Source organism: Camelina sativa, chromosome 11, assembly GCF_000633955.1.
Source record: "Camelina sativa cultivar DH55 chromosome 11, Cs, whole genome shotgun sequence".
Taxonomy (NCBI): Eukaryota; Viridiplantae; Streptophyta; class Magnoliopsida; order Brassicales; family Brassicaceae; genus Camelina; species Camelina sativa.
The window spans coordinates 6,853,947-6,879,195 of NC_025695.1; the positions used below are offsets into that span (position 1 = coordinate 6,853,947).

At 36.7% G+C, this 25,249-nt stretch overlaps 8 protein-coding genes, 1 long non-coding RNA gene and 1 pseudogene across 9 annotated transcripts; 5 read left to right on the top strand and 5 right to left on the bottom strand.

Annotated features, from left to right (window-relative positions):
* Positions 1,259 to 3,315, bottom strand: LOC104722048 (dnaJ homolog subfamily B member 13-like). Its single transcript, XM_010440146.1, has 3 exons — positions 2,835 to 3,315; positions 2,033 to 2,460; positions 1,259 to 1,782 (listed from the first exon to the last, which is right to left on the bottom strand). Exons 1-3 carry the CDS (start codon positions 2,997 to 2,999, stop codon positions 1,347 to 1,349), a joined length of 1,029 nt encoding a protein of 342 aa, XP_010438448.1. The 5' UTR covers positions 3,000 to 3,315; the 3' UTR covers positions 1,259 to 1,346.
* Positions 3,834 to 9,540, top strand: LOC104722049 (annotated as a pseudogene).
* On the bottom strand, positions 9,858 to 10,561 carry LOC104722054. The gene has a single exon (XM_010440151.2). The coding sequence runs from the start codon at positions 10,303 to 10,305 to the stop codon at positions 10,087 to 10,089; it is 219 nt and encodes a 72-aa protein (XP_010438453.1). The 5' UTR covers positions 10,306 to 10,561; the 3' UTR covers positions 9,858 to 10,086.
* On the top strand, positions 11,527 to 12,631 carry LOC104727702 (26S proteasome non-ATPase regulatory subunit 2 homolog B-like). Its single transcript, XM_010446785.1, has 5 exons — positions 11,527 to 11,589; positions 11,685 to 11,770; positions 11,861 to 11,969; positions 12,053 to 12,231; positions 12,339 to 12,631. Exons 1-5 carry the CDS (start codon positions 11,527 to 11,529, stop codon positions 12,409 to 12,411), a joined length of 510 nt encoding a protein of 169 aa, XP_010445087.1. The 3' UTR covers positions 12,412 to 12,631.
* Positions 12,949 to 13,652, bottom strand: LOC104722053. Its single transcript, XM_010440150.2, has one exon. It carries the CDS (start codon positions 13,394 to 13,396, stop codon positions 13,178 to 13,180), a length of 219 nt encoding a protein of 72 aa, XP_010438452.1. The 5' UTR covers positions 13,397 to 13,652; the 3' UTR covers positions 12,949 to 13,177.
* On the top strand, positions 14,824 to 15,331 carry LOC104722052. Its single transcript, XR_757106.2, has 3 exons — positions 14,824 to 14,999; positions 15,087 to 15,176; positions 15,268 to 15,331. It is a non-coding gene; the product is annotated as an uncharacterized LOC104722052 (long non-coding RNA).
* LOC104722051 lies at positions 16,021 to 16,724 on the bottom strand. Its single transcript, XM_010440149.2, has one exon. It carries the CDS (start codon positions 16,466 to 16,468, stop codon positions 16,250 to 16,252), a length of 219 nt encoding a protein of 72 aa, XP_010438451.1. The 5' UTR covers positions 16,469 to 16,724; the 3' UTR covers positions 16,021 to 16,249.
* Positions 17,898 to 19,391, top strand: LOC104727703 (DDB1- and CUL4-associated factor 13-like). The gene is made up of 8 exons (XM_010446786.1): positions 17,898 to 18,071; positions 18,162 to 18,251; positions 18,343 to 18,454; positions 18,694 to 18,721; positions 18,848 to 18,946; positions 19,037 to 19,106; positions 19,205 to 19,239; positions 19,319 to 19,391. Exons 1-8 carry the CDS (start codon positions 18,006 to 18,008, stop codon positions 19,389 to 19,391), a joined length of 573 nt encoding a protein of 190 aa, XP_010445088.1. The 5' UTR covers positions 17,898 to 18,005.
* LOC104722055 lies at positions 19,376 to 19,907 on the bottom strand. The gene has a single exon (XM_019233010.1). The coding sequence runs from the start codon at positions 19,645 to 19,647 to the stop codon at positions 19,429 to 19,431; it is 219 nt and encodes a 72-aa protein (XP_019088555.1). The 5' UTR covers positions 19,648 to 19,907; the 3' UTR covers positions 19,376 to 19,428.
* Positions 21,082 to 24,395, top strand: LOC104722050 (DDB1- and CUL4-associated factor 13). The gene is made up of 16 exons (XM_010440147.2): positions 21,082 to 21,250; positions 21,341 to 21,430; positions 21,522 to 21,633; positions 21,873 to 21,900; positions 22,027 to 22,125; positions 22,216 to 22,285; positions 22,384 to 22,418; positions 22,498 to 22,572; positions 22,660 to 22,755; positions 22,858 to 22,921; positions 23,026 to 23,079; positions 23,184 to 23,269; positions 23,369 to 23,494; positions 23,611 to 23,716; positions 23,858 to 23,946; positions 24,053 to 24,395. Exons 1-16 carry the CDS (start codon positions 21,185 to 21,187, stop codon positions 24,213 to 24,215), a joined length of 1,359 nt encoding a protein of 452 aa, XP_010438449.1. The 5' UTR covers positions 21,082 to 21,184; the 3' UTR covers positions 24,216 to 24,395.

The following is a 25,249-nucleotide window of genomic DNA, read 5'->3' on the forward strand; positions in this document are numbered from 1 at the left end:
AAAAAAAAGACCAGTGATGGAGGAGACAAAGCAGTCATTGATAGCATCCTTGCCGGCTGCACCAAGAAAACCGAAGTCGAAAGCACAGAAAGTTGTGAGGAAAACATTCAAAGGAACTGCTCAATTGTCAAATCTACTCCCCACCGGTTCGGTCATGAGTTTTCAAATAATGTGTCCGGTCCTAACCCATCAAGGTCAGTGTCCCACCATCACCAGTCGCTGGCTCACCTGCTTCCTCATCTTCGTATGCGCCATCTCTTGCTTCCAGTGGCGGATCTAGAAAAAAATTTTAGCCGAGGCAAATTTTAACTGAAACGGAAAAAAAATTCTATAAGAATTCAAGTTTTTTGGTGAAAAATATAACTCAAATTTTATTTAAGAAAGACAACCCATTTAAAAAATTTGGTTAATTTTTTAAGTAACACAATGCTATTAAAAGTATACGGGGTTGTAATATTGGTAAAATAAATAGACAAATTGGACTTTTAACTTGGGTTTGTATAGATTGGAAGACGCATTTGATGTCAAAAACGTGTGAATATAGAAAAAACTGAGTAACATGGGCAAAAAAACATTTATTATCAGGGGCATAATTCAAAACTGTTATAAAATAGCATTAGTCTAAAAAAATTTAACAGTGGCAACTGCCCCTCCCTACTCTAACGTGGATCCGCCCTTGCTTGCTTCATCTTTTCCTTTACCGACTCCATCAGAGACCCAAACCGCAAGGTATAATATACATATTTGTTGTCATCACATTTACATACCATGCATCCATAACATTCATATGACATATCAGAACTCAATGTTGTAGGTTAGGTACGGACTGGCGACATGGACAGGGCTATATGTGGTGGATGGATCGATTACTCTAACTGAGGAGGAGAAGGAAAAGTATAAGCTAAAGACTCTTGATTTTGTGCACGCAATCATGTCAATGCTAGTTTTCTTCGCAATCTCCATGTTTGATCAGAACGTAACCCATTGTTTATTCCCTGTTCCTTCCGCGGAAACCAGGGAGATCCTTACCAGTTTGCCTTTTGTCATTGGTGTAATTTGTGGTGGCTTCTTCCTCGCGTTCCCCACACGCCGTCATGGCATCGGATCTCCCCTCACCAAAGAGTAAATTTCATACTCTAGACAAAAAAGGCTTTTAAAAGTTTTTGTGATCTTCAATTTTTGTTTCTAAATGACATGTAACAGAATCTTTAAAGAACTATTCTTTTTTTTAATAAAAGACTTGTTTAACAACACAAAATTAATCCAAGAGGGAGAGAATTCCCTATAAATCGTATATAACCAAATTATCCCAATCTCCACAAATCACAAGACATAAGCTTTAATCATCACCCAAGAAGCTTCTTAAACCCAGCTTTCTGTTCTGCAGTCAATCTAGCTGGAAACTTGATATTGAACTTGATCCTCAAGTTCCCTTTCTTTGTCTGATCTTTCTGAAGTGGCATTCCCTCTTTAGGAACCACCTCTTCATACTCTGGATGGATCACGTTGGTGACAGGGACAGCAAGCGTACGACCATCAAGGGTCGTTATGTTTGCGGTGTAGCCTGTTAAGGCATCAGCTAGTGATATCTTCTGTGTGACAATCAGATCGTTGCCCTCACGAGTAAACACCGGATGAGGTTTCTCGTCGATGATGAATACAAGATCCGCTGGAATCACACCCGGATGCTCATTTCCTTTCTCTGGGAATGTGATCTTTGTGCCTTTCTTCCACCCTGGTTTCACTCCAATCGTTAGAATCTCTTCCACTTGCATTGCCTTGCTGCATTTCGTAGAAGAAGACAGAATTAGATACTGTCAAGAAAATAACTAAGGCCACCTCAAATCAAACAGGTAATAAAGCAGGGGAAGTTTATATAAAGCATTGATCAATCCCTCTCAAATCCATTCTGGAATGCAATAGATAATGTTACAGAAACTGTAAAGCTTGATTATTTTGTTTCATATATGTTCATACTTGGGAGGTTACTTTGCAAGTGTGATAGGATTGGTATCTGAGTTTGATCACATACCCGCTAACATCTACAATCTCCCTGGAGATCTTCATCTTCTTGGTGGTTCCTTTGTAGAGATCTTCAAGGCTACAAGGTAACTTGTTCTCGATAGGAGCCACTTTCCTAGCTGCAGCGTGATGATGGTGATGGTGATGATGAAGATGTCCAGCTCCTCCTCCATCACCAAACATATCATCACCAAACATGCGGCTAGAGAACCTCTGCCCTCCACTGCCACCACCTCCACCACCAAACGGGGTCGAGAACCCGAAAAACTCAGCGAATATATCATCCGCACTTCTGGGATTGAATCTGAAAGATGAAGGTCCATCTCCTGTTGAGAAGTAGGAAGCTCCACCACCAGCATTGGGAGGTGGCACGTTCCCTTTTAACCCTTCTTCACCGTACTGATCATACACAGCTCTCTTTTGAGGATCGCTAAGAACCTAAAAAACAACTCAAATCCAAGACCAACATTAGCTACACACTGAAAACAATCTTAGTGAGATTGAAGTAATAACATCAGCATAGAAATCAAAAATTACAACTTTGGGGATCATATTGGCTAATTCGATTCAGTCCACAAGGCAGTGACCTATAAAGCAAGCATCTTTTACTTTCATACTATGATTCGTGAACACGAAATCGTGAAATCTGACTAATTGCATATCAAATCAAAAAAATTAGAATCAAGTTCGTGACCGCCGACAGAATCAAAGGGAGGAGCAAAAAAACTCTTTAAACTAGGAATAAAAATTAAAACTTTGGGAAGCAAATCATAGTTGATATTGAGAGGCAGTGATGGTTGGAAAAAACATACATCGTAGGCTTCAGAGATCTGCTTGAACTTAGCCTCAGCGTCTTTTTTGTTGTTAGGGTTCTTGTCGGGATGCCATTTCATAGCGAGTTTTCGATAAGCTTTCTTAAGGTCATCGTCGCTAGCGCTTCTATCAACCTGTAGAACCTTGTAATAATCAACTCCCATCTCACCTTCTCCTTCTTCTTCTTCTTCTTCTCTCTTTCGCTTATTCACTTTTCCTGAATCCGATTAACCACAAAGGTCTTTGATTGATTTTTTCTTCTTATTCGTCTTCGTCGTCTCTAGTCTCTTCGTCTTTGGGGTTTCGATGGCTCTTAGTAGAAGAAAAATCTCGTGGAAGGTTCGAGAAAACACGATCTTGTCTCTCCGTTGACAAGGAGGTGACGGTGTTTGTTTGTTTAATCACAGCTTTGCCCTCTTTTGGCTCTTCTTGCCTTCTCCATTCTTTTTTTTTTTCCCTTTTTTTCTTTCTTTAATTATCGGTGAAGTTTTAAAGATTCTCCATTTAATTAAAAAGGAAAAAAATCGAGAGAAAATACAATTAAATGTTATTTCCTTTTTCATTATCTAAAGGAGTCATAAGTATCTGAGTTGGACAAATACTGCGAAATGTATCTAAAATAGCCGTGTAGAGACTAAGACATGTAACGTATTTTAATAAATGGTTGTTATTATTCTGTTGTTCGAATTTTTAAATCCGATCCATTTTGTTGCTATTGTTTCGTTCTAATTTAAAATTTGATCTAATAAATAAAATGGATGTTGTTGGAATATTTTTTTTTTGTTTGTGTGTGTAATCAGCTTTAAAAATTGTTTATATAGAGGTTTTAACCCCGAAAAAAAAGGAAAAAAAAGAGAGAACATATATAACAGAAAAGTAAGGCCCAATGAAAAGCTCGATAATATATGGGCTGAGCGGCTGAGCCCATAGTGGAATTCTTGATCGAGGGGTAATCTTCTCCGGTATAAGTGTTACAGTCACTTTTTATTATTTGGTAATTGTCTTTTCTACAGAAGAACTTTTTTATTGCTATGAGTTACATAAGAAAAAGAAAGGCATAATTCTTCTTCTTCTTTAATCTCTCAACGTGAAATTTTCCGACTTAGGGTTTCGGCGAGAGATCATAACTAGTTTCGGATTTCGGTTATCATTGTTTTGGATTCGTCGCGTTTGATCGGGTGCTAGTCTGACTATAATGGCTCCAGTTCCGGATCCGAACAGCGTTGACGGTGGTGCCAAGCGGGATGAAGCTACGACGAAGGTTCCTTCTAAGGATCCTAAGAAGAAGGATGATAAAAAGGAAGATGACCTGGTGAGTTCTCTTTTGGAATCGTGCTTTAACTTGAAACAGTTTTACTTGGTTTAGCTGATAAGCTGTTCACCGCTTCGGTAGATTGAATGTCACATTGCTATTTAGAAACAAGGATTACGAAGTTCTGGGGAGATAGAAAACTTCTTGTTGGGGTTTACTCTCATAGCCTTTTGTACTATGGGTATGGCCGTATGGGGCTATAGATAGTTTGATTGCTAGCTGACTCAGTTTGTTTTTTTTATGTTATTGCAGTCTGAGGAGGACTTGCAGCTAAAGCAGAACCTGGAGCTCTATGTTGAGAGAGTTCAGGACCCCAATCCTGAGTTGCAGAAGGCTGCTCTTGAAAGCATGAGGTAATTCTTATATCTATTAACCGTCGGCTGGAAATATTCTGATCATCTTCGTTGGATTTTTGTTTTATGGATTTTTGTTCATGTTTATTTTTCCTTCTTATTTCGTAGTCTAATCTTGATTCGGTATTTTTTGGTTTGTAGGAAGGAAATTCGTGACTCAACAAGCTCCATGACATCAGTTCCAAAACCCCTCAAGTTTCTCCGTCCTCATTATGCAACTCTCAAGGCATTTCATGTAACAATGGCGGAGTCTGATCTCAAAGTACGCTTTCAAACATTTTAAGTCGTTTCTCATCTTCACCTTCTTGCTCCTTCTATTGAGTATCGTATTCGCTGTTTTTGCAGAAAATGTTGGCTGATATACTTTCTGTCCTGGCATTGACCATGTCTGCTGAAGGTGAAAGGGTACGCTTTCTTGCTATTGTTGTAGGAGTTTCTTACGTATTGCTATTAGCTTCACTCTCCTTTTTGTTTTCCTCTTATGATGTGCCTTACCAGATTTGTATTTCGTGGTTCTTGGTAGAATTTGACAAAGTTATTTGTTGCTAATCCTTGGTTATACGATACTCTTCTTTCAGGAAAGCTTAAACTATAGGTTGACTGGATCAGAGGGTGACATTGGATCGTGGGGTCATGAGTATGTCAGGAATTTGGCCGGAGAGATTGCAGAAGAGTATACGATGCGTCAGGTTAGAAAAAAATTTGGTCTTTGGCACTGTTCTTTCACTCGTGGAGTCATGGATAATCTTTGGTTTTCTCTACCGGCCTGTTGATGAATTTTAGAATCGTTACTGAAATATGGTTATATGCTCATTCTTTCTGTTGTGTCAGGGTGAAGAGTCCTCTATTGAAGACTTAATGGATCTTGTGCAGCAAATTGTTTCATTTCACATGAAGGTGAGATCCTTGTCAATGTTGTCATAGTTATTTTTCTTGGTCCAATGGCCCCTTGTAATAAGAAAGGGTTTCCATTGTATATCTAAATAATAAATGTTCCTTTGGTAGGCTTGAAACTTGCACTTGTTTTTTCCCATTTTTGAAGGATTCCATTTTGTTCTTTGCAGCATAATGCCGAAACTGAAGCTGTTGACCTTTTAATGGATGTTGAGGATCTTGATCTCTTACTTGAGCATGTTGACAGCACAAATTTCAAGAGGACATGCAACTATCTCACGAGTGCAGCAAAGTAAATCCAATATGTTGATCTTATTCATTTGACAGGCGATTCACCCTCATTTATGGTTTTAGATCACCCATACTGTTATTTACATGATCAGTCCCTTTGATGTTGTATGTTTTTGTTCAGGTATCTTCCAGGACCAGATGACATGTTGGTTCTGGATATCGCTTACATGATCTACATGAAGTTTGCAGAATATCCAAACGCTCTGCAAATTGCATTATTTCTTGATAACATGCAGGTTTGGGTTCTAATCTTTAGATAGAACTTAATATACTCTTACTGAAACATGGGGGCAGCTGGGAAAACCTCTCCTCTAACTTATGTATCTTTCTGGCAGTATGTGAAGCAAGTATTTACCTCATGTACCGATCTGCTAAAAAAGAAACAGTTCTGCTACATGATTGCACGTCATGTAAGTTCTTAATAATTTAAATCAGCATAAAGGTGCATACCCGATTATTTATTTTCTTGTACTTATTTTTCTGTTGTTATTTCTTCATGCAGGGTATCACCTTTGAGCTTGACGAGGAGATGGTTGCAAATAACGATGACAAAGATGCCCTACAAGATATTGTTAACAACACTAAGTTGAGTGAAGGATATCTGACACTTGCTAGGGATATTGAGGTCATGGAGGCCAAGACGCCAGAAGACATCTACAAGGTATATCAGTTTAATTGAATATTATGCCTGTTACGGGTTTATTTGGTTACATGATATGTTCATGCCGGTGCCTTACCTTACCTGTTCACTAAAATTTGGCAGGCTCACTTGCTTGATGGCAGAGCTAGCGCTGGTCCAAGTGTTGATTCAGCTAGACAAAATCTGTCTGCGACTTTTGTGAATGCATTTGTAAATGCTGGTTTCGGTCAGGTATGATTACAGAATCTTATGTTGTGCAAAATAAGAAGAAAATTGGAAGCTGCCTTTTGATATATTTCCTTATTGCAGGACAAATTAATGACAGTACCATCAGACTCAACGACTGGATCGGCTGGAAGCTGGCTCTTCAAAAATAAAGATCATGGCAAGACCAGTGCAGCTGCTAGTCTGGTATGCCTCTTCGTACTTGATAAATTGACTAAGCTATGTTCATATATTCGAAGTAAAAATTGTATCACGACCTTGTTGTTTCACAATTATAGGGTATGATTCATTTGTGGAATGTGGACGACGGACTAGCTCAACTCGACAAATATTACCATGTTAATGATAATCCCGTCATTGCTGGAGCTCTGCTGGGAGTTGGGATTGTTAATTGTGGCATTAAGAATGATTGTGAACCTGTGAGTTTCATTTGTTATTCTATGGGAATGTGTGCTCATTACTTTTTGCCATGCATTCTCACTCAGCTCTCTTTCTCAGGCATTNTATTATTAAGTACTAATTATCAAAGCTAACAACAACAAGCAGTTTTTATCATTATACTACTAGTTAGATATGCTAAGAATATTTTTTGTTTACTTTATGATCCATTCATTAAATGACACTGCAGTATATTTAAATTCCAAGAAGTTTACACATTTATATCAGGAAAACAAACATACATAAACTTAAATTTTAATTTCGAAAAGTCCTGGATGAGTTTTGATTTTGAAAACTTAACGCGTAAATCAAGATTGACTAATTAAAGTACCGCATGCATTNGCAAAATGATCAGGTGAATACATTTTATTTTCTTACCTATAGTTCTTAGTTGAATGTTCTGTTGACAAGAAAACAACATGCTCGCTGTTTGAATAGATAAGAAGCAGTTTGTCTCCAATACTAAATGATGCAAAAGCACCTCTCGATGTGATTGCGTTTGCTGCACTTAGTTTGGGGATGGTTTACGTTGGTTCGTGCAATGAAGAGGTTGCGCAATCTATTATATTTGCTTTGATGGATCGGAGCGAGGCAGAACTGGGTGAAGCCCTCACTCGTTTCTTGCCTCTTGGACTTGGACTTTTGTACCTTGGCAAACAGGTAGGCAGGGAGTCGTACTTGATTATTTTCTTGTTCGTGTACCTGATCATTATTTCCCGCTTATTAGTGTTAACTTCTTACAATATCGAGCAGGAAAGCGTGGAGGCTACTGCAGAAGTTTCAAAGACGTTCAATGAGCAAATCAGAAAGTATTGTGAAATGACACTTCTTTCATGTGCATATGCTGGAACTGGGAATGTCCTTAAGGTATCTGATCAAGTGTGCTAGTGGTTGAATTAGATTACTCACTGCTTTCTAGTTTAGTCGCTGACTCTTCAAATTATTTAGGTACAAGACCTTCTGGCTCAGTGTGGAGAGCATCTGGAGAAAGGTGATATCCACCAGGGTCCTGCTGTGATTGGATTAGCAATGGTTGCTATGTCTGAAGAATTGGGTCTTGATATGGAGATACGTTCTTTGGAGCGTGTGCTTCAGTATGGAGAACAGAATATTCGGCAAGCAGTGCCTCTGGCTCTTGGTCTCCTATGTATATCAAACCCAAAGGTGAATGTTATTTTTGTAAAACTAATTTTACTTTTCTACTTAAGAATACTGCTGTTACTCTCTTAACTTCTTTATATTCCAGGTGACTGTTATTGACACTCTGAGCCGGCTAAGCCATGACACAGATCCAGATGTTGCCATGGTGAGTTATCTTTTTGCCACATGGTTGAGTTAGTAGTTATTTCATTGACTTGCTATGCAGCGGTAGATTGATGTTTCATCTGGTCCTACAGGCAGCAATTATCTCCCTTGGTTTGATAGGCGCTGGAACCAACAATGCAAGGATAGCTGGCATGCTCAGAAATCTCTCCAGCTATTATTACAAGGATGCCAGCCTTCTCTTTTGTGTAATGTGTTATCATTATTTTATTATATTTTCATGCAAGGAACGTAGTTTCAACATATTCTAGGTTTGTTCTCATTGTGTTAAGTCATAATGCAGGTGCGTATTGCTCAGGGGTTTGTGCATATGGGAAAGGGTCTATTAACTCTCAGTCCCTTTCACTCTGAACGGCTGTTGCTATCGCCGTAAGTCGTAACGTTAGATTTTGTGAATATTTGGCTTTCAAAGTTCCACCCTGTGAATCCTAAACAAGGGTGTTGTGTTTTGTACCCAGAACCGCTCTTGCTGGTATAGTGACATTGTTGCATGCCTGCCTTGACATGCAATCCATCATACTGGGGAAATACCACTATGTGCTCTACTTCATTGTTTTGGCGATGCAGGTGAGTGCAATGTTCTATCCATGACTTTTTGTAATGGACTAAGCAATGTTTATCTACTAACACAATGCGGTTTGAGTGTGTAGCCAAGAATGATGCTTACGGTGGACGAGAACCTGAAGCCTATCTCAGTGCCAGTGCGGGTAGGACAAGCAGTTGATGTGGTTGGACAGGCGGGTCGACCGAAGACAATCACGGGGTTCCAAACACACTCGACACCAGTTCTCCTTGCTGCTGGGGAGAGAGCCGAACTCGCAACCGAGAAGTATGTTGTTCCTCGAAACCCCTTGTGTTGCATTATCATACTCGAAACAAAAACTCTGTTTTACATTTCCGAATCTCAAAAATCTTTTTTATTTGGCGTGTTTACAGGTACATTCCGTTGTCGCCCATATTAGAAGGTTTCATCATACTGAAAGAAAATCCAGACTACAGAGAAGAGTGAATCCAAAGTTGGAAGTGCGACCGAGCATATGAAAGATAGAGAGAGCCTTAGAATACTTAAAACTGTGGTTTTATGTGCACAATTAGTCATTTTCTTAGTTTAATCGAGTCTGTTCCCAAGAAATGGGTTCACAATCTCTCTTTTTCGAAAAGAAAAATCGCTTCATGTAGGAACTTTTTGTGCACTTTCAAATCTAAATTTTTTAACCTGGTTCTTTTAATCAATTACTTTTACTTCTTATACCCTATAACTGGGGAAGAAAAAGTAAGCTTGGCATAGTGAGTGCGGGATCTTTCATCTTTGGTTTGATCCCCGGAAACTTCAACTTCATGCTTTGTGCGCACTCCAACTTCAGTTTATGGCATGCAAAGGCTCCTCTCCTTGTCTTGAGGATTTGGCAAAAGCTTACTAATAAAAAATGTAGAAAGGTGACCCAGCCGGCTACATATTATACATACAAGGCGTGCACGACTCACTCGTTTTTTTCCTTCTGTCTTTTTCTTTTACATAATTTCGTTCCCAACAACCACATCGTTAAACCAGATGAATAAAAATCTTATTAAAACTATGGTAGCAACCAACAAAAGTAAAAAACATGTACATGTATATTGAGGGTTTTAGTTTCTGTCACTACATATATAAATTTTGCCTAAAGAACTAAACAAAAAACAAATAAAGAAACAAATGAATGGAATACAGCTTAGCTTCTGGTATATCGAGATTCATTAATCTCCTCCAACCAGAACCAAAAAAGAAAGAAAGTAATTTAATGGCCTCGGCCTCTTGGACTCGGACCGGACGCCAGACGTTGAAACCACGAATCCACCGTCGACTTCATCTGCTCCACCGTCATCCTCGCACTTCCGTTATCAGATTTGTCTGATAGAACCCTTCCCGCCGCAGCTGGAACCACCACGTGTTCTACCACAAACAACGCCACCATCAACACCACGATCAAAACAGTAGACCAACTAACTCTTCTCATTTTATCTTACTTTTCTCCTTCTAAGTTGTACCGACAAAGTATTACAAAAAGTTCCTGTTCTTTTTTTTTGGTTTGGTTATTGAAAGAAAATAGGAGATATGGTTATGTGGTAATCAAATAAATGAGAGGGAGTACGTGTATATATATATATACTTATTCACGAAGAAGCGGTCATGATTCGAGAGTTCGTCACTTAGGTCGGATTCCCCCGGCGTTAGCTCAAGAGTATCGCGTGTTGACCAAGTATTATGACTTGAACGGGTCGCTCTTATGACACTTAGTGCGAAATTTACATATATACCCATTTTGGTGTCACTCTTGGCGTTTTTGTGTGTTGTTATAGTCAATGCCAATTTTTGTAAAATTAAAATAAAGTATTACCCAAAATTTGACTTTTGAGTCAAAACAACGGATTTTTTTTTTGTTTACGCGGTTATTATTATTTTTCAAAAATACTATATTATTAAGTACTAATTATCAAAGCTAACAACAACAAGCAGTTTTTATCATTATACTACTAGTTAGATATGCTAAGAATATTTTTTGTTTACTTTATGATCCATTCATTAAATGACACTGCAGTATATTTAAATTCCAAGAAGTTTACACATTTATATCAGGAAAACAAACATACATAAACTTAAATTTTAATTTCGAAAAGTCCTGGATGAGTTTTGATTTTGAAAACTTAACGCGTAAATCAAGATTGACTAATTAAAGTACCGCATGCATTTAGGACCAATTCACAGTTTCACTTTCACTTAAACAGTTCTCTTATCAGTTTAGGTTGGGCCATTGAAAAATAACACATGAATGTATTCTAAAAGTACGGATAAGTTGTGCTAGTAGGTACTAGTTTTGACTTTTGATTAGATGAGATTGTAATATAAATACAAATGAATTAAATAACCAACTACAGTACATGTGCTTGGTAGGTGGATTATTCAGTTTAAGAATACTTGGGACATATCATGTGGTTTATTTTGTTACATAGAAAATGCTAACTAGCTTTTGTAGTCTAGTCAATACAAGCATATCTATTTTAAAACTGTTATTTCAGCTCACCTATATTTTTTAATGTGTTTATCTAAGACTGTTTAATTTTAAGAAACAGAAACATTGAAATTCAAAACATGCGAATATTGACTTGTCCAAATTCAAGGGATAGTCTTTGTGCTAATGCTAGTCTGCTACCAAACTAGTAAAAAAGTCCGATGGTTAATGATATANTTGCTCAGAAATCTTTCCAGCTATTATTACAAGGATGCCAGCCTTCTCTTCTGTGTAATGTGTTATCATTATTTTATTATATTTTCATGCAAGGAACGTAGGTTCAACATATTCTAGGTTTGTTCTCATTGTGTTAAGTCATAATGCAGGTGCGTATTGCTCAGGGGTTTGTGCATATGGGAAAGGGTCTATTAACTCTCAGTCCCTTTCACTCTGAACGGCTGTTGCTATCGCCGTAAGTCGTAACGTATATTTTATGAATATTTTTGGCTTTCAAAGTTCCACCCTGTGAATCCTAAACAAGGGTGTTGTGTTTTGTACCCAGAACCGCTCTTGCTGGTATAGTGACATTGTTGCATGCCTGCCTTGACATGCAATCCATCATACTGGGGAAATACCACTATGTGCTCTACTTCATTGTTTTGGCGATGCAGGTGAGTGCAATGTTCTATCCATGACTTTTTGTAATGGACTAAGCAATGTTTATCTACTAACACAATGCGGTTTGAGTGTGTAGCCAAGAATGATGCTTACGGTGGACGAGAACCTGAAGCCTATCTCAGTGCCAGTGCGGGTAGGACAAGCAGTTGATGTGGTTGGACAGGCGGGTCGACCGAAGACAATCACGGGGTTCCAAACACACTCGACACCAGTTCTCCTTGCTGCTGGGGAGAGAGCCGAACTCGCAACCGAGAAGTATGTTGTTCCTCGAAACCCCTTGTGTTGCATTATCATACTCGAAACAAAAACTCTGTTTTACATTTCAGAATCTCAAAAATCTTTTTTATTTGGCGTGTTTACAGGTACATTCCGTTGTCGCCCATATTAGAAGGTTTCATCATACTGAAAGAAAATCCAGACTACAGAGAAGAGTGAATCCAAAGTTGGAAGTGCGACCGAGCATATGAAAGATAGAGAGAGCCTTAGAATACTTAAAACTGTGGTTTTATGTGCACAATTAGTCATTTTCTTAGTTTAATCGAGTCTGTTCCCAAGAAATGGGTTCACAATCTCTCTTTTTCGAAAAGAAAAATCGCTTCATGTAGGAACTTTTTGTGCACTTTCAAATCTAAATTTTTTAACCTGGTTCTTTTAATCAATTACTTTTACTTCTTATACCCTATAACTGGGGAAGAAAAAGTAAGCTTGGCATAGTGAGTGCGGGATCTTTCATCTTTGGTTTGATCCCCGGAAACTTCAACTTCATGCTTTGTGCGCACTCCAACTTCAGTTTATGGCATGCAAAGGCTCCTCTCCTTGTCTTGAGGATTTGGCAAAAGCTTACTAATAAAAAATGTAGAAAGGTGACCCAGCCGGCTACATATTATACATACAAGGCGTGCACGACTCACTCGTTTTTTTCCTTCTGTCTTTTTCTTTTACATAATTTCGTTCCCAACAACCACATCGTTAAACCAGATGAATAAAAATCTTATTAAAACTATGGTAGCAACCAACAAAAGTAAAAAACATGTACATGTATATTGAGGGTTTTAGTTTCTGTCACTACATATATAAATTTTGCCTAAAGAACTAAACAAAAAACAAATAAAGAAACAAATGAATGGAATACAGCTTAGCTTCTGGTATATCGAGATTCATTAATCTCCTCCAACCAGAACCAAAAAAGAAAGAAAGTAATTTAATGGCCTCGGCCTCTTGGACTCGGACCGGACGCCAGACGTTGAAACCACGAATCCACCGTCGACTTCATCTGCTCCACCGTCATCCTCGCACTTCCGTTATCAGATTTGTCTGATAGAACCCTTCCCGCCGCAGCTGGAACCACCACGTGTTCTACCACAAACAACGCCACCATCAACACCACGATCAAAACAGTAGACCAACTAACTCTTCTCATTTTATCTTACTTTTCTCCTTCTAAGTTGTACCGACAAAGTATTACAAAAAGTTCCTGTTCTTTTTTTTTGGTTTGGTTATTGAAAGAAAATAGGAGATATGGTTATGTGGTAATCAAATAAATGAGAGGGAGTACGTGTATATATATATATACTTATTCACGAAGAAGCGGTCATGATTCGAGAGTTCGTCACTTAGGTCGGATTCCCCCGGCGTTAGCTCAAGAGTATCGCGTGTTGACCAAGTATTATGACTTGAACGGGTCGCTCTTATGACACTTAGTGCGAAATTTACATATATACCCATTTTGGTGTCACTCTTGGCGTTTTTGTGTGTTGTTATAGTCAATGCCAATTTTTGTAAAATTAAAATAAAGTATTACCCAAAATTTGACTTTTGAGTCAAAACAACGGATTTTTTTTTTGTTTACGCGGTTATTATTATTTTTCAAAAATACTATATTATTAAGTACTAATTATCAAAGCTAACAACAACAAGCAGTTTTTATCATTATACTACTAGTTAGATATGCTAAGAATATTTTTTGTTTACTTTATGATCCATTCATTAAATGACACTGCAGTATATTTAAATTCCAAGAAGTTTACACATTTATATCAGGAAAACAAACATACATAAACTTAAATTTTAATTTCGAAAAGTCCTGGATGAGTTTTGATTTTGAAAACTTAACGCGTAAATCAAGATTGACTAATTAAAGTACCGCATGCATTTAGGACCAATTCACAGTTTCACTTTCACTTAAACAGTTCTCTTATCAGTTTAGGTTGGGCCATTGAAAAATAACACATGAATGTATTCTAAAAGTACGGATAAGTTGTGCTAGTAGGTACTAGTTTTGACTTTTGATTAGATGAGATTGTAATATAAATACAAATGAATTAAATAACCAACTACAGTACATGTGCTTGGTAGGTGGATTATTCAGTTTAAGAATACTTGGGACATATCATGTGGTTTATTTTGTTACATAGAAAATGCTAACTAGCTTTTGTAGTCTAGTCAATACAAGCATATCTATTTTAAAACTGTTATTTCAGCTCACCTATATTTTTTAATGTGTTTATCTAAGACTGTTTAATTTTAAGAAACAGAAACATTGAAATTCAAAACATGCGAATATTGACTTGTCCAAATTCAAGGGATAGTCTTTGTGCTAATGCTAGTCTGCTACCAAACTAGTAAAAAAGTCCGATGGTTAATGATATATTCAAAGCTCATGCATTTTGTGGGTAAGCAGAAAATTCTTCTTAGTTCTGTTTACAATGTCTTCGGATCGGGTCAAAATAGTTTAAATTCAACAGCTTTGTAAAAGATTTTGGGCCATCGTAATAAATTAGAAACGGCCCATTAATACATAAATAATTGTTTAATTAAGCCCATCACAGAACCAGCTGTGTTGTCGTCTTCTTCAACTCCTCCCTCCCAAAACCCTTCCTCTAGGGTTTCTCTGTCTTGGAACCATATCTCTCAGTCTCGATAGTATCCGCCGTGATCTTTTTGCGTAGTCGTAAGCAATGAAGATTAAGACGTTATCGAGATCGGTTGATGAATACACTCGAGAAAGAAGTCAGGATCTTCAGGTAATTTTTGCATCTCATAGAAAAATCAGGATTCAATTTTTTTTTTTTTTTGTCTTGTAGATTCTTATCAAATTCTGTGATTTCCAGAGGGTCTTTCACAACTTTGACCCAAGTCTTCGACCTATGGAGAAGGCTGTGGAATACAAGAGAGCTCTTACTGCTGCCAAATTAGAAAAGGTCTTTGCAATTGCTTATCTCCCTTGAAGTTTCAATGATTTGTTTTGGGAAAATTTCTCAAATTTGTGGATGTTTTTGTTTTGTCCTGTAGATATTTGCAAGGCCTTTTGTAGGAGCAATGGATGGTCATCGTGATGGAGTCTCGTGTATGGCTANGCATTATCATACTCGAAACAAAAACTCTGTTTTACATTTCCGAATCTCAAAAATCTTTTTTATTTGGCGTGTTTACAGGTACATTCCGTTGTCGCCCATATTAGAAGGTTTCATCATACTGAAAGAAAATCCAGACTACAGAGAAGAGTGAATCCAAAGTTGGAAGTGCGACCGAGCATATGAAAGATAGAGAGAGCCTTAGAATACTTAAAACTGTGGTTTTATGTGCACAATTAGTCATTTTCTTAGTTTAATCGAGTCTGTTCCCAAGAAATGGGTTCACAATCTCTCTTTTTCGAAAAGAAAAATCGCTTCATGTAGGAACTTTTTGTGCACTTTCAAATCTAAATTTTTTAACCTGGTTCTTTTAATCAATTACTTTTACTTCTTATACCCTATAACTGGGGAAGAAAAAGTAAGCTTGGCATAGTGAGTGCGGGATCTTTCATCTTTGGTTTGATCCCCGGAAACTTCAACTTCATGCTTTGTGCGCACTCCAACTTCAGTTTATGGCATGCAAAGGCTCCTCTCCTTGTCTTGAGGATTTGGCAAAAGCTTACTAATAAAAAATGTAGAAAGGTGACCCAGCCGGCTACATATTATACATACAAGGCGTGCACGACTCACTCGTTTTTTTCCTTCTGTCTTTTTCTTTTACATAATTTCGTTCCCAACAACCACATCGTTAAACCAGATGAATAAAAATCTTATTAAAACTATGGTAGCAACCAACAAAAGTAAAAAACATGTACATGTATATTGAGGGTTTTAGTTTCTGTCACTACATATATAAATTTTGCCTAAAGAACTAAACAAAAAACAAATAAAGAAACAAATGAATGGAATACAGCTTAGCTTCTGGTATATCGAGATTCATTAATCTCCTCCAACCAGAACCAAAAAAGAAAGAAAGTAATTTAATGGCCTCGGCCTCTTGGACTCGGACCGGACGCCAGACGTTGAAACCACGAATCCACCGTCGACTTCATCTGCTCCACCGTCATCCTCGCACTTCCGTTATCAGATTTGTCTGATAGAACCCTTCCCGCCGCAGCTGGAACCACCACGTGTTCTACCACAAACAACGCCACCATCAACACCACGATCAAAACAGTAGACCAACTAACTCTTCTCATTTTATCTTACTTTTCTCCTTCTAAGTTGTACCGACAAAGTATTACAAAAAGTTCCTGTTCTTTTTTTTTGGTTTGGTTATTGAAAGAAAATAGGAGATATGGTTATGTGGTAATCAAATAAATGAGAGGGAGTACGTGTATATATATATATACTTATTCACGAAGAAGCGGTCATGATTCGAGAGTTCGTCACTTAGGTCGGATTCCCCCGGCGTTAGCTCAAGAGTATCGCGTGTTGACCAAGTATTATGACTTGAACGGGTCGCTCTTATGACACTTAGTGCGAAATTTACATATATACCCATTTTGGTGTCACTCTTGGCGTTTTTGTGTGTTGTTATAGTCAATGCCAATTTTTGTAAAATTAAAATAAAGTATTACCCAAAATTTGACTTTTGAGTCAAAACAACGGATTTTTTTTTTGTTTACGCGGTTATTATTATTTTTCAAAAATACTATATTATTAAGTACTAATTATCAAAGCTAACAACAACAAGCAGTTTTTATCATTATACTACTAGTTAGATATGCTAAGAATATTTTTTGTTTACTTTATGATCCATTCATTAAATGACACTGCAGTATATTTAAATTCCAAGAAGTTTACACATTTATATCAGGAAAACAAACATACATAAACTTAAATTTTAATTTCGAAAAGTCCTGGATGAGTTTTGATTTTGAAAACTTAACGCGTAAATCAAGATTGACTAATTAAAGTACCGCATGCATTTAGGACCAATTCACAGTTTCACTTTCACTTAAACAGTTCTCTTATCAGTTTAGGTTGGGCCATTGAAAAATAACACATGAATGTATTCTAAAAGTACGGATAAGTTGTGCTAGTAGGTACTAGTTTTGACTTTTGATTAGATGAGATTGTAATATAAATACAAATGAATTAAATAACCAACTACAGTACATGTGCTTGGTAGGTGGATTATTCAGTTTAAGAATACTTGGGACATATCATGTGGTTTATTTTGTTACATAGAAAATGCTAACTAGCTTTTGTAGTCTAGTCAATACAAGCATATCTATTTTAAAACTGTTATTTCAGCTCACCTATATTTTTTAATGTGTTTATCTAAGACTGTTTAATTTTAAGAAACAGAAACATTGAAATTCAAAACATGCGAATATTGACTTGTCCAAATTCAAGGGATAGTCTTTGTGCTAATGCTAGTCTGCTACCAAACTAGTAAAAAAGTCCGATGGTTAATGATATATTCAAAGCTCATGCATTTTGTGGGTAAGCAGAAAATTCTTCTTAGTTCTGTTTACAATGTCTTCGGATCGGGTCAAAATAGTTTAAATTCAACAGCTTTGTAAAAGATTTTGGGCCATCGTAATAAATTAGAAACGGCCCATTAATACATAAATAATTGTTTAATTAAGCCCATCACAGAACCAGCTGTGTTGTCGTCTTCTTCAACTCCTCCCTCCCAAAACCCTTCCTCTAGGGTTTCTCTGTCTTGGAACCATATCTCTCAGTCTCGATAGTATCCGCCGTGATCTTTTTGCGTAGTCGTAAGCAATGAAGATTAAGACGTTATCGAGATCGGTTGATGAATACACTCGAGAAAGAAGTCAGGATCTTCAGGTAATTTTTGCATCTCATAGAAAAATCAGGATTCAATTTTTTTTTTTTTTTTTTGTCTTGTAGATTCTTATCAAATTCTGTGATTTCCAGAGGGTCTTTCACAACTTTGACCCAAGTCTTCGACCTATGGAGAAGGCTGTGGAATACAAGAGAGCTCTTACTGCTGCCAAATTAGAAAAGGTCTTTGCAATTGCTTATCTCCCTTGAAGTTTCAATGATTTGTTTTGGGAAAATTTCTCAAATTTGTGGATGTTTTTGTTTTGTCCTGTAGATATTTGCAAGGCCTTTTGTAGGAGCAATGGATGGTCATCGTGATGGAGTCTCGTGTATGGCTAAGAACCCAAATTACCTCAAGGGAATCTTCTCAGCTTCTATGGATGGAGGTAAAGTATATTTTTACCCTCTTGTTTTCTCCAAGTTTTTAACTTTTTATGGAATCTTTGATGATGATGATTTGATCTATATTGGTGATTAGTTGGTAGCATTATAGCATAGGGATTTTGCTCAAAGTTTGGTGATTTTAAGATTGCTATCACTTGCCAAAGCAATTTGTGTACGCTGTCCTGTTTATGTCCTTTAATGTTACTGAAATTGATACTATATTTGTTTTTCTTCTCTGCAGATATTCGTCTTTGGGATATCTCTTCAAGGTTAAAATTCTTGAAAACTAAATCTCTTCTGAACTAATTTGATCTTCGTTTAGTTTTTTCTTGTTCTGTATTAAGTTATATGTTTTGTGCTTTGGTGAATGAATTCTTGAATTTGGAACATTGCAGGCGTACAGTTTGCCAATTCCCTGGTCATCAAGGTGCTGTGCGTGGCCTTACAGTGTCAACTGATGGCAATGTATTGGTTTCATGCGGAACTGATTGCACGTAATATATGATAATCATTTATTGTTTTAAAGGTTCCAGTTCTTTGTTAAGATTCTATGCCGTCAAACTAAGATGAATGGATTTTTGCAGCGTTCGTCTGTGGAAAGTTCCTCGTCCTACACTTGAAGATTCTAGCGTTTCATCTGAAAATTTCATTGAGGTGCTTCTTATAAAATCCTTTTTTTTTTTGTAATAATGTATTATTATGTGCTTGCTCTTACTGGTCTATAACTACAAGCTTATTACACTTGTTTTCAGCCAGCTGCGGAATATGTCTGGAAGAATGCTTTCTGGTAGACTTTTTAAACCTCATTCAGTTTCTCATGATTCTATCGCTCGAAAAAACTTGAGCTAATTTTAATTTATTTATAGGGCTGTTGATCATCAGTTTGAAGGTGAGCTTTTTGCTACGGCAGGANGCTTCTGGTATATCGAGATTCATTAATCTCCTCCAACCAGAACCAAAAAAGAAAGAAAGTAATTTAATGGCCTCGGCCTCTTGGACTCGGACCGGACGCCAGACGTTGAAACCACGAATCCACCGTCGACTTCATCTGCTCCACCGTCATCCTCGCACTTCCGTTATCAGATTTGTCTGATAGAACCCTTCCCGCCGCAGCTGGAACCACCACGTGTTCTACCACAAACAACGCCACCATCAACACCACGATCAAAACAGTAGACCAACTAACTCTTCTCATTTTATCGTACTTTTCTCTTCTTAAGTTGTACCGACAAAGTATTACAAAAAGTTCCTGTTCTTTTTTTTTGGTTTGGTTATTGAAAGAAAATAGGAGATATGGTTATGTGGTAATCAAATAAATGAGAGGGAGTACGTGTATATATATATATACTTATTCACGAAGAAGCGGTCATGATTCGAGAGTTCGTCACTTAGGTCGGATTCCCCCGGCGTTAGCTCAAGAGTATCGCGTGTTGACCAAGTATTATGACTTGAACGGGTCGCTCTTATGACACTTAGTGCGAAATTTACATATATACCCATTTTGGTGTCACTCTTGGCGTTTTTGTGTGTTGTTATAGTCAATGCCAATTTTTGTAAAATTAAAATAAAGTATTACCCAAAATTTGACTTTTGAGTCAAAACAACGGATTTTTTTTTTGTTTACGCGGTTATTATTATTTTTCAAAAATACTATATTATTAAGTACTAATTATCAAAGCTAACAACAACAAGCAGTTTTTATCATTATACTACTAGTTAGATATGCTAAGAATATTTTTTGTTTACTTTATGATCCATTCATTAAATGACACTGCAGTATATTTAAATTCCAAGAAGTTTACACATTTATATCAGGAAAACAAACATACATAAACTTAAATTTTAATTTCGAAAAGTCCTGGATGAGTTTTGATTTTGAAAACTTAACGCGTAAATCAAGATTGACTAATTAAAGTACCGCATGCATTTAGGACCAATTCACAGTTTCACTTTCACTTAAACAGTTCTCTTATCAGTTTAGGTTGGGCCATTGAAAAATAACACATGAATGTATTCTAAAAGTACGGATAAGTTGTGCTAGTAGGTACTAGTTTTGACTTTTGATTAGATGAGATTGTAATATAAATACAAATGAATTAAATAACCAACTACAGTACATGTGCTTGGTAGGTGGATTATTCAGTTTAAGAATACTTGGGACATATCATGTGGTTTATTTTGTTACATAGAAAATGCTAACTAGCTTTTGTAGTCTAGTCAATACAAGCATATCTATTTTAAAACTGTTATTTCAGCTCACCTATATTTTTTAATGTGTTTATCTAAGACTGTTTAATTTTAAGAAACAGAAACATTGAAATTCAAAACATGCGAATATTGACTTGTCCAAATTCAAGGGATAGTCTTTGTGCTAATGCTAGTCTGCTACCAAACTAGTAAAAAAGTCCGATGGTTAATGATATATTCAAAGCTCATGCATTTTGTGGGTAAGCAGAAAATTCTTCTTAGTTCTGTTTACAATGTCTTCGGATCGGGTCAAAATAGTTTAAATTCAACAGCTTTGTAAAAGATTTTGGGCCATCGTAATAAATTAGAAACGGCCCATTAATACATAAATAATTGTTTAATTAAGCCCATCACAGAACCAGCTGTGTTGTCGTCTTCTTCAACTCCTCCCTCCCAAAACCCTTCCTCTAGGGTTTCTCTGTCTTGGAACCATATCTCTCAGTCTCGATAGTATCCGCCGTGATCTTTTTGCGTAGTCGTAAGCAATGAAGATTAAGACGTTATCGAGATCGGTTGATGAATACACTCGAGAAAGAAGTCAGGATCTTCAGGTAATTTTTGCATCTCATAGAAAAATCAGGATTCAATTTTTTTTTTTTTTTTTTGTCTTGTAGATTCTTATCAAATTCTGTGATTTCCAGAGGGTCTTTCACAACTTTGACCCAAGTCTTCGACCTATGGAGAAGGCTGTGGAATACAAGAGAGCTCTTACTGCTGCCAAATTAGAAAAGGTCTTTGCAATTGCTTATCTCCCTTGAAGTTTCAATGATTTGTTTTGGGAAAATTTCTCAAATTTGTGGATGTTTTTGTTTTGTCCTGTAGATATTTGCAAGGCCTTTTGTAGGAGCAATGGATGGTCATCGTGATGGAGTCTCGTGTATGGCTAAGAACCCAAATTACCTCAAGGGAATCTTCTCAGCTTCTATGGATGGAGGTAAAGTATATTTTTACCCTCTTGTTTTCTCCAAGTTTTTAACTTTTTATGGAATCTTTGATGATGATGATTTGATCTATATTGGTGATTAGTTGGTAGCATTATAGCATAGGGATTTTGCTCAAAGTTTGGTGATTTTAAGATTGCTATCACTTGCCAAAGCAATTTGTGTACGCTGTCCTGTTTATGTCCTTTAATGTTACTGAAATTGATACTATATTTGTTTTTCTTCTCTGCAGATATTCGTCTTTGGGATATCTCTTCAAGGTTAAAATTCTTGAAAACTAAATCTCTTCTGAACTAATTTGATCTTCGTTTAGTTTTTTCTTGTTCTGTATTAAGTTATATGTTTTGTGCTTTGGTGAATGAATTCTTGAATTTGGAACATTGCAGGCGTACAGTTTGCCAATTCCCTGGTCATCAAGGTGCTGTGCGTGGCCTTACAGTGTCAACTGATGGCAATGTATTGGTTTCATGCGGAACTGATTGCACGTAATATATGATAATCATTTATTGTTTTAAAGGTTCCAGTTCTTTGTTAAGATTCTATGCCGTCAAACTAAGATGAATGGATTTTTGCAGCGTTCGTCTGTGGAAAGTTCCTCGTCCTACACTTGAAGATTCTAGCGTTTCATCTGAAAATTTCATTGAGGTGCTTCTTATAAAATCCTTTTTTTTTTTGTAATAATGTATTATTATGTGCTTGCTCTTACTGGTCTATAACTACAAGCTTATTACACTTGTTTTCAGCCAGCTGCGGAATATGTCTGGAAGAATGCTTTCTGGTAGACTTTTTAAACCTCATTCAGTTTCTCATGATTCTATCGCTCGAAAAAACTTGAGCTAATTTTAATTTATTTATAGGGCTGTTGATCATCAGTTTGAAGGTGAGCTTTTTGCTACGGCAGGAGCTCAACTGGAAATATGGAATCACAATAGGTACTCAGGTTCCTGCTAAAAGAAATCTTTGGTGCATGTTATAATTTAATTTAAACAGTACTTATGGTTTTACTTTTTTGTAATTAGAGCTTCGCCAGTTCAGAGTTTCCAGTGGGGAACAGACTCTGTAATATCTGTTCGCTTTAATCCGGGAGAGCCTGATATATTGGCTACATCTGCTAGGTAATATACTTTCTACTTTATACGTTTATCTGTTATGTGATTGTCTGTGCTAGACCTTCCAGAGCTTTCTCTAACACTGTTAGAGGATTTCTCATCTTCCAGCGACCGTAGCATAACCATATATGATCTCCGCATGTCTTCTGCAGCAAGGAGAATCATTATGATGGTATAGTTTAAACTTGTTCAGCCATTCTTGTCATATGAAACCATTTTTACTCTTTAAACTTAAAAATCGCAACTGTGGTCTGCGAATTGCTTTTCTTTTGGCAGACAAAAACAAATTCAATTGCATGGAACCCCATGGAGCCTATGAACCTGACAGCTGTAAGTGATAATCATAAAGTGAAATTTTCCTCCGATGGGTTATGCTAAACCAGCCTTTGTCTTTTGCTTACGTGCTAATTGCATCTCATGTTGAAACTGAATAGGCTAATGAAGATGGAAGTTGCTATAGCTTTGATGGTAGAAAGATGGACGAAGCCAAGTGCGTGCATAAAGATCATGTTTCTGCAGTGTAAGAATGAAGAATGATAAATCCCAAGAATCAGCTATAATATTTAACAAGATATGATCCTAATGCATTGTGATTTATCTAATTTCATCATTTCTACAGGATGGATATTGACTTTTCACCAACTGGTCGTGAATTTGTTACTGGTTCATATGATCGATCCGTGAGAATCTTCCCATACAATGGAGGTCACAGCAGGGAAATCTACCATACGAAGAGGATGCAGAGGTACAATCTAGTGAACAAATCTGTATATACTTGAAATTCAGATGTTCTGGTTTACCAGCCTTGTTAATTTGTTTTAGGCTAAGCTTTTTCGATACTTAATTGCTTTTTTCTTGTAGAGTATTCTGTGTCAAGTATAGCTGTGATGCTACATATGTATTATCGGGCAGTGACGACACCAATCTCAGGCTATGGAAGGCAAAAGCATCAGAACAATTGGGAGTTGTAAGATTCTGTGAATTTTCTTGTTACACTAGCATTAGATTGATTTATACAAAATAAAAACCGAAAAAAAGTTACCGCAGACTAAGCCATGATAGTGCATCACTGCATATTCTCAATGTTGGTTGGTGTTTTGTGTTGCAGATTCTTCCAAGGGAACAAAAGAAGCATGAGTACAATGAGGCTGTCAAGAACCGGTACAAGCATCTTCCTGAGGTCAAGCGCATTGTGAGGTACATGACAAAAAAAACTGTGGTTTTATCTCATTATTCTAACTTTGGAGATTGTCAAATGATAACAGTATTAACATGGTAACGTTTTGGATTTTGTGAAATACAGACACAGGCACTTGCCAAAACCAATATACAAAGCATTGGGGATCATCCGAACTGTGAACGATTCAAAGAGAAGAAAAGAAGACCGAAGGAGAGCTCACAGTGCTCCAGGAACAATTGTCACAAAACCTCTGCGCCAAAGAAGAATTATCAAAGAAGTGGAGTGAGTTTAATTTTCTTTTTTGTTGTTCCTATCAAGGATGATGATGATACGTTAGGTGATTATTGTATTGGTATAGTGAGCGTAAGATTATGCCCATGTCGGGTTTTTTTTTTTCTCTTAACTAATCATTGTGTTCATGAATTATTCCTTTTTGGGTGTTATAAAGCTCATCTTCAAAGTAATATTTTGATTTCAAAGATTTAAAGGGTACTTAACAGGATAATGGGTACTTAGAATTATGAACCGTAAGTAGATGTCATTAATCAAAGATAAGATATACAATAGGGACATAACTGGCTCTCGAAAGAGTTTAGAGAGTGTACACCCCAGGGTCGACGTTCATGAAAGGGAATGTCAAACTTATTATGAGATGCCAAAAGACTAAGAGCAAGTTTATTGGGGGTTCATATAAGGGGAGTTCTTAAATTTTTTATGAATTAATTGTGTACTGTTTGGAATATAAGAACCCATGATCTCTTAGATAAAATTTTTTCTTTTATTGGTAGGTTCTTATTTTGGGTCTCTTATTTTTGAAAATATTGTTTTTTAAACTTTTAAAATTTTAAATAGAATAGAAGTGGTATAAATGTGTAAACATTTAAGATTTTATAAAATTAGAAAATATTCCATTTTTATTAATTTTCAAACATACAAAACATAATAATTTTTGAAAAACCTGAAGCTTAACTTTTACTCTATTTTCATCCGGCAAACCAAATTATCTGCTCTCGTTTTTTTCTTTCTCTCTGTTTTTGTGTTCTGGTTTATGTATACTTTGTATTTGAGCTATTTGAATTGGGGGTTCGTTGTTATGCCATGGGTTGCAGTAAGTTTCGTATATTGATTATACATAGTTCATATGAGTTATCTTGTGATTGTAATCCTTTATCTAAGAAAAGTTAATATGAACTAAGTTTCCTCTGATGTGAGTCATCAACTAACCAAATTATGTTCATATGTTCATATAGTTACCTTTATATTGAACCAACTGCCAAATATAATGCACACAGATGTATAAAAAAGAACACATTCGATAAC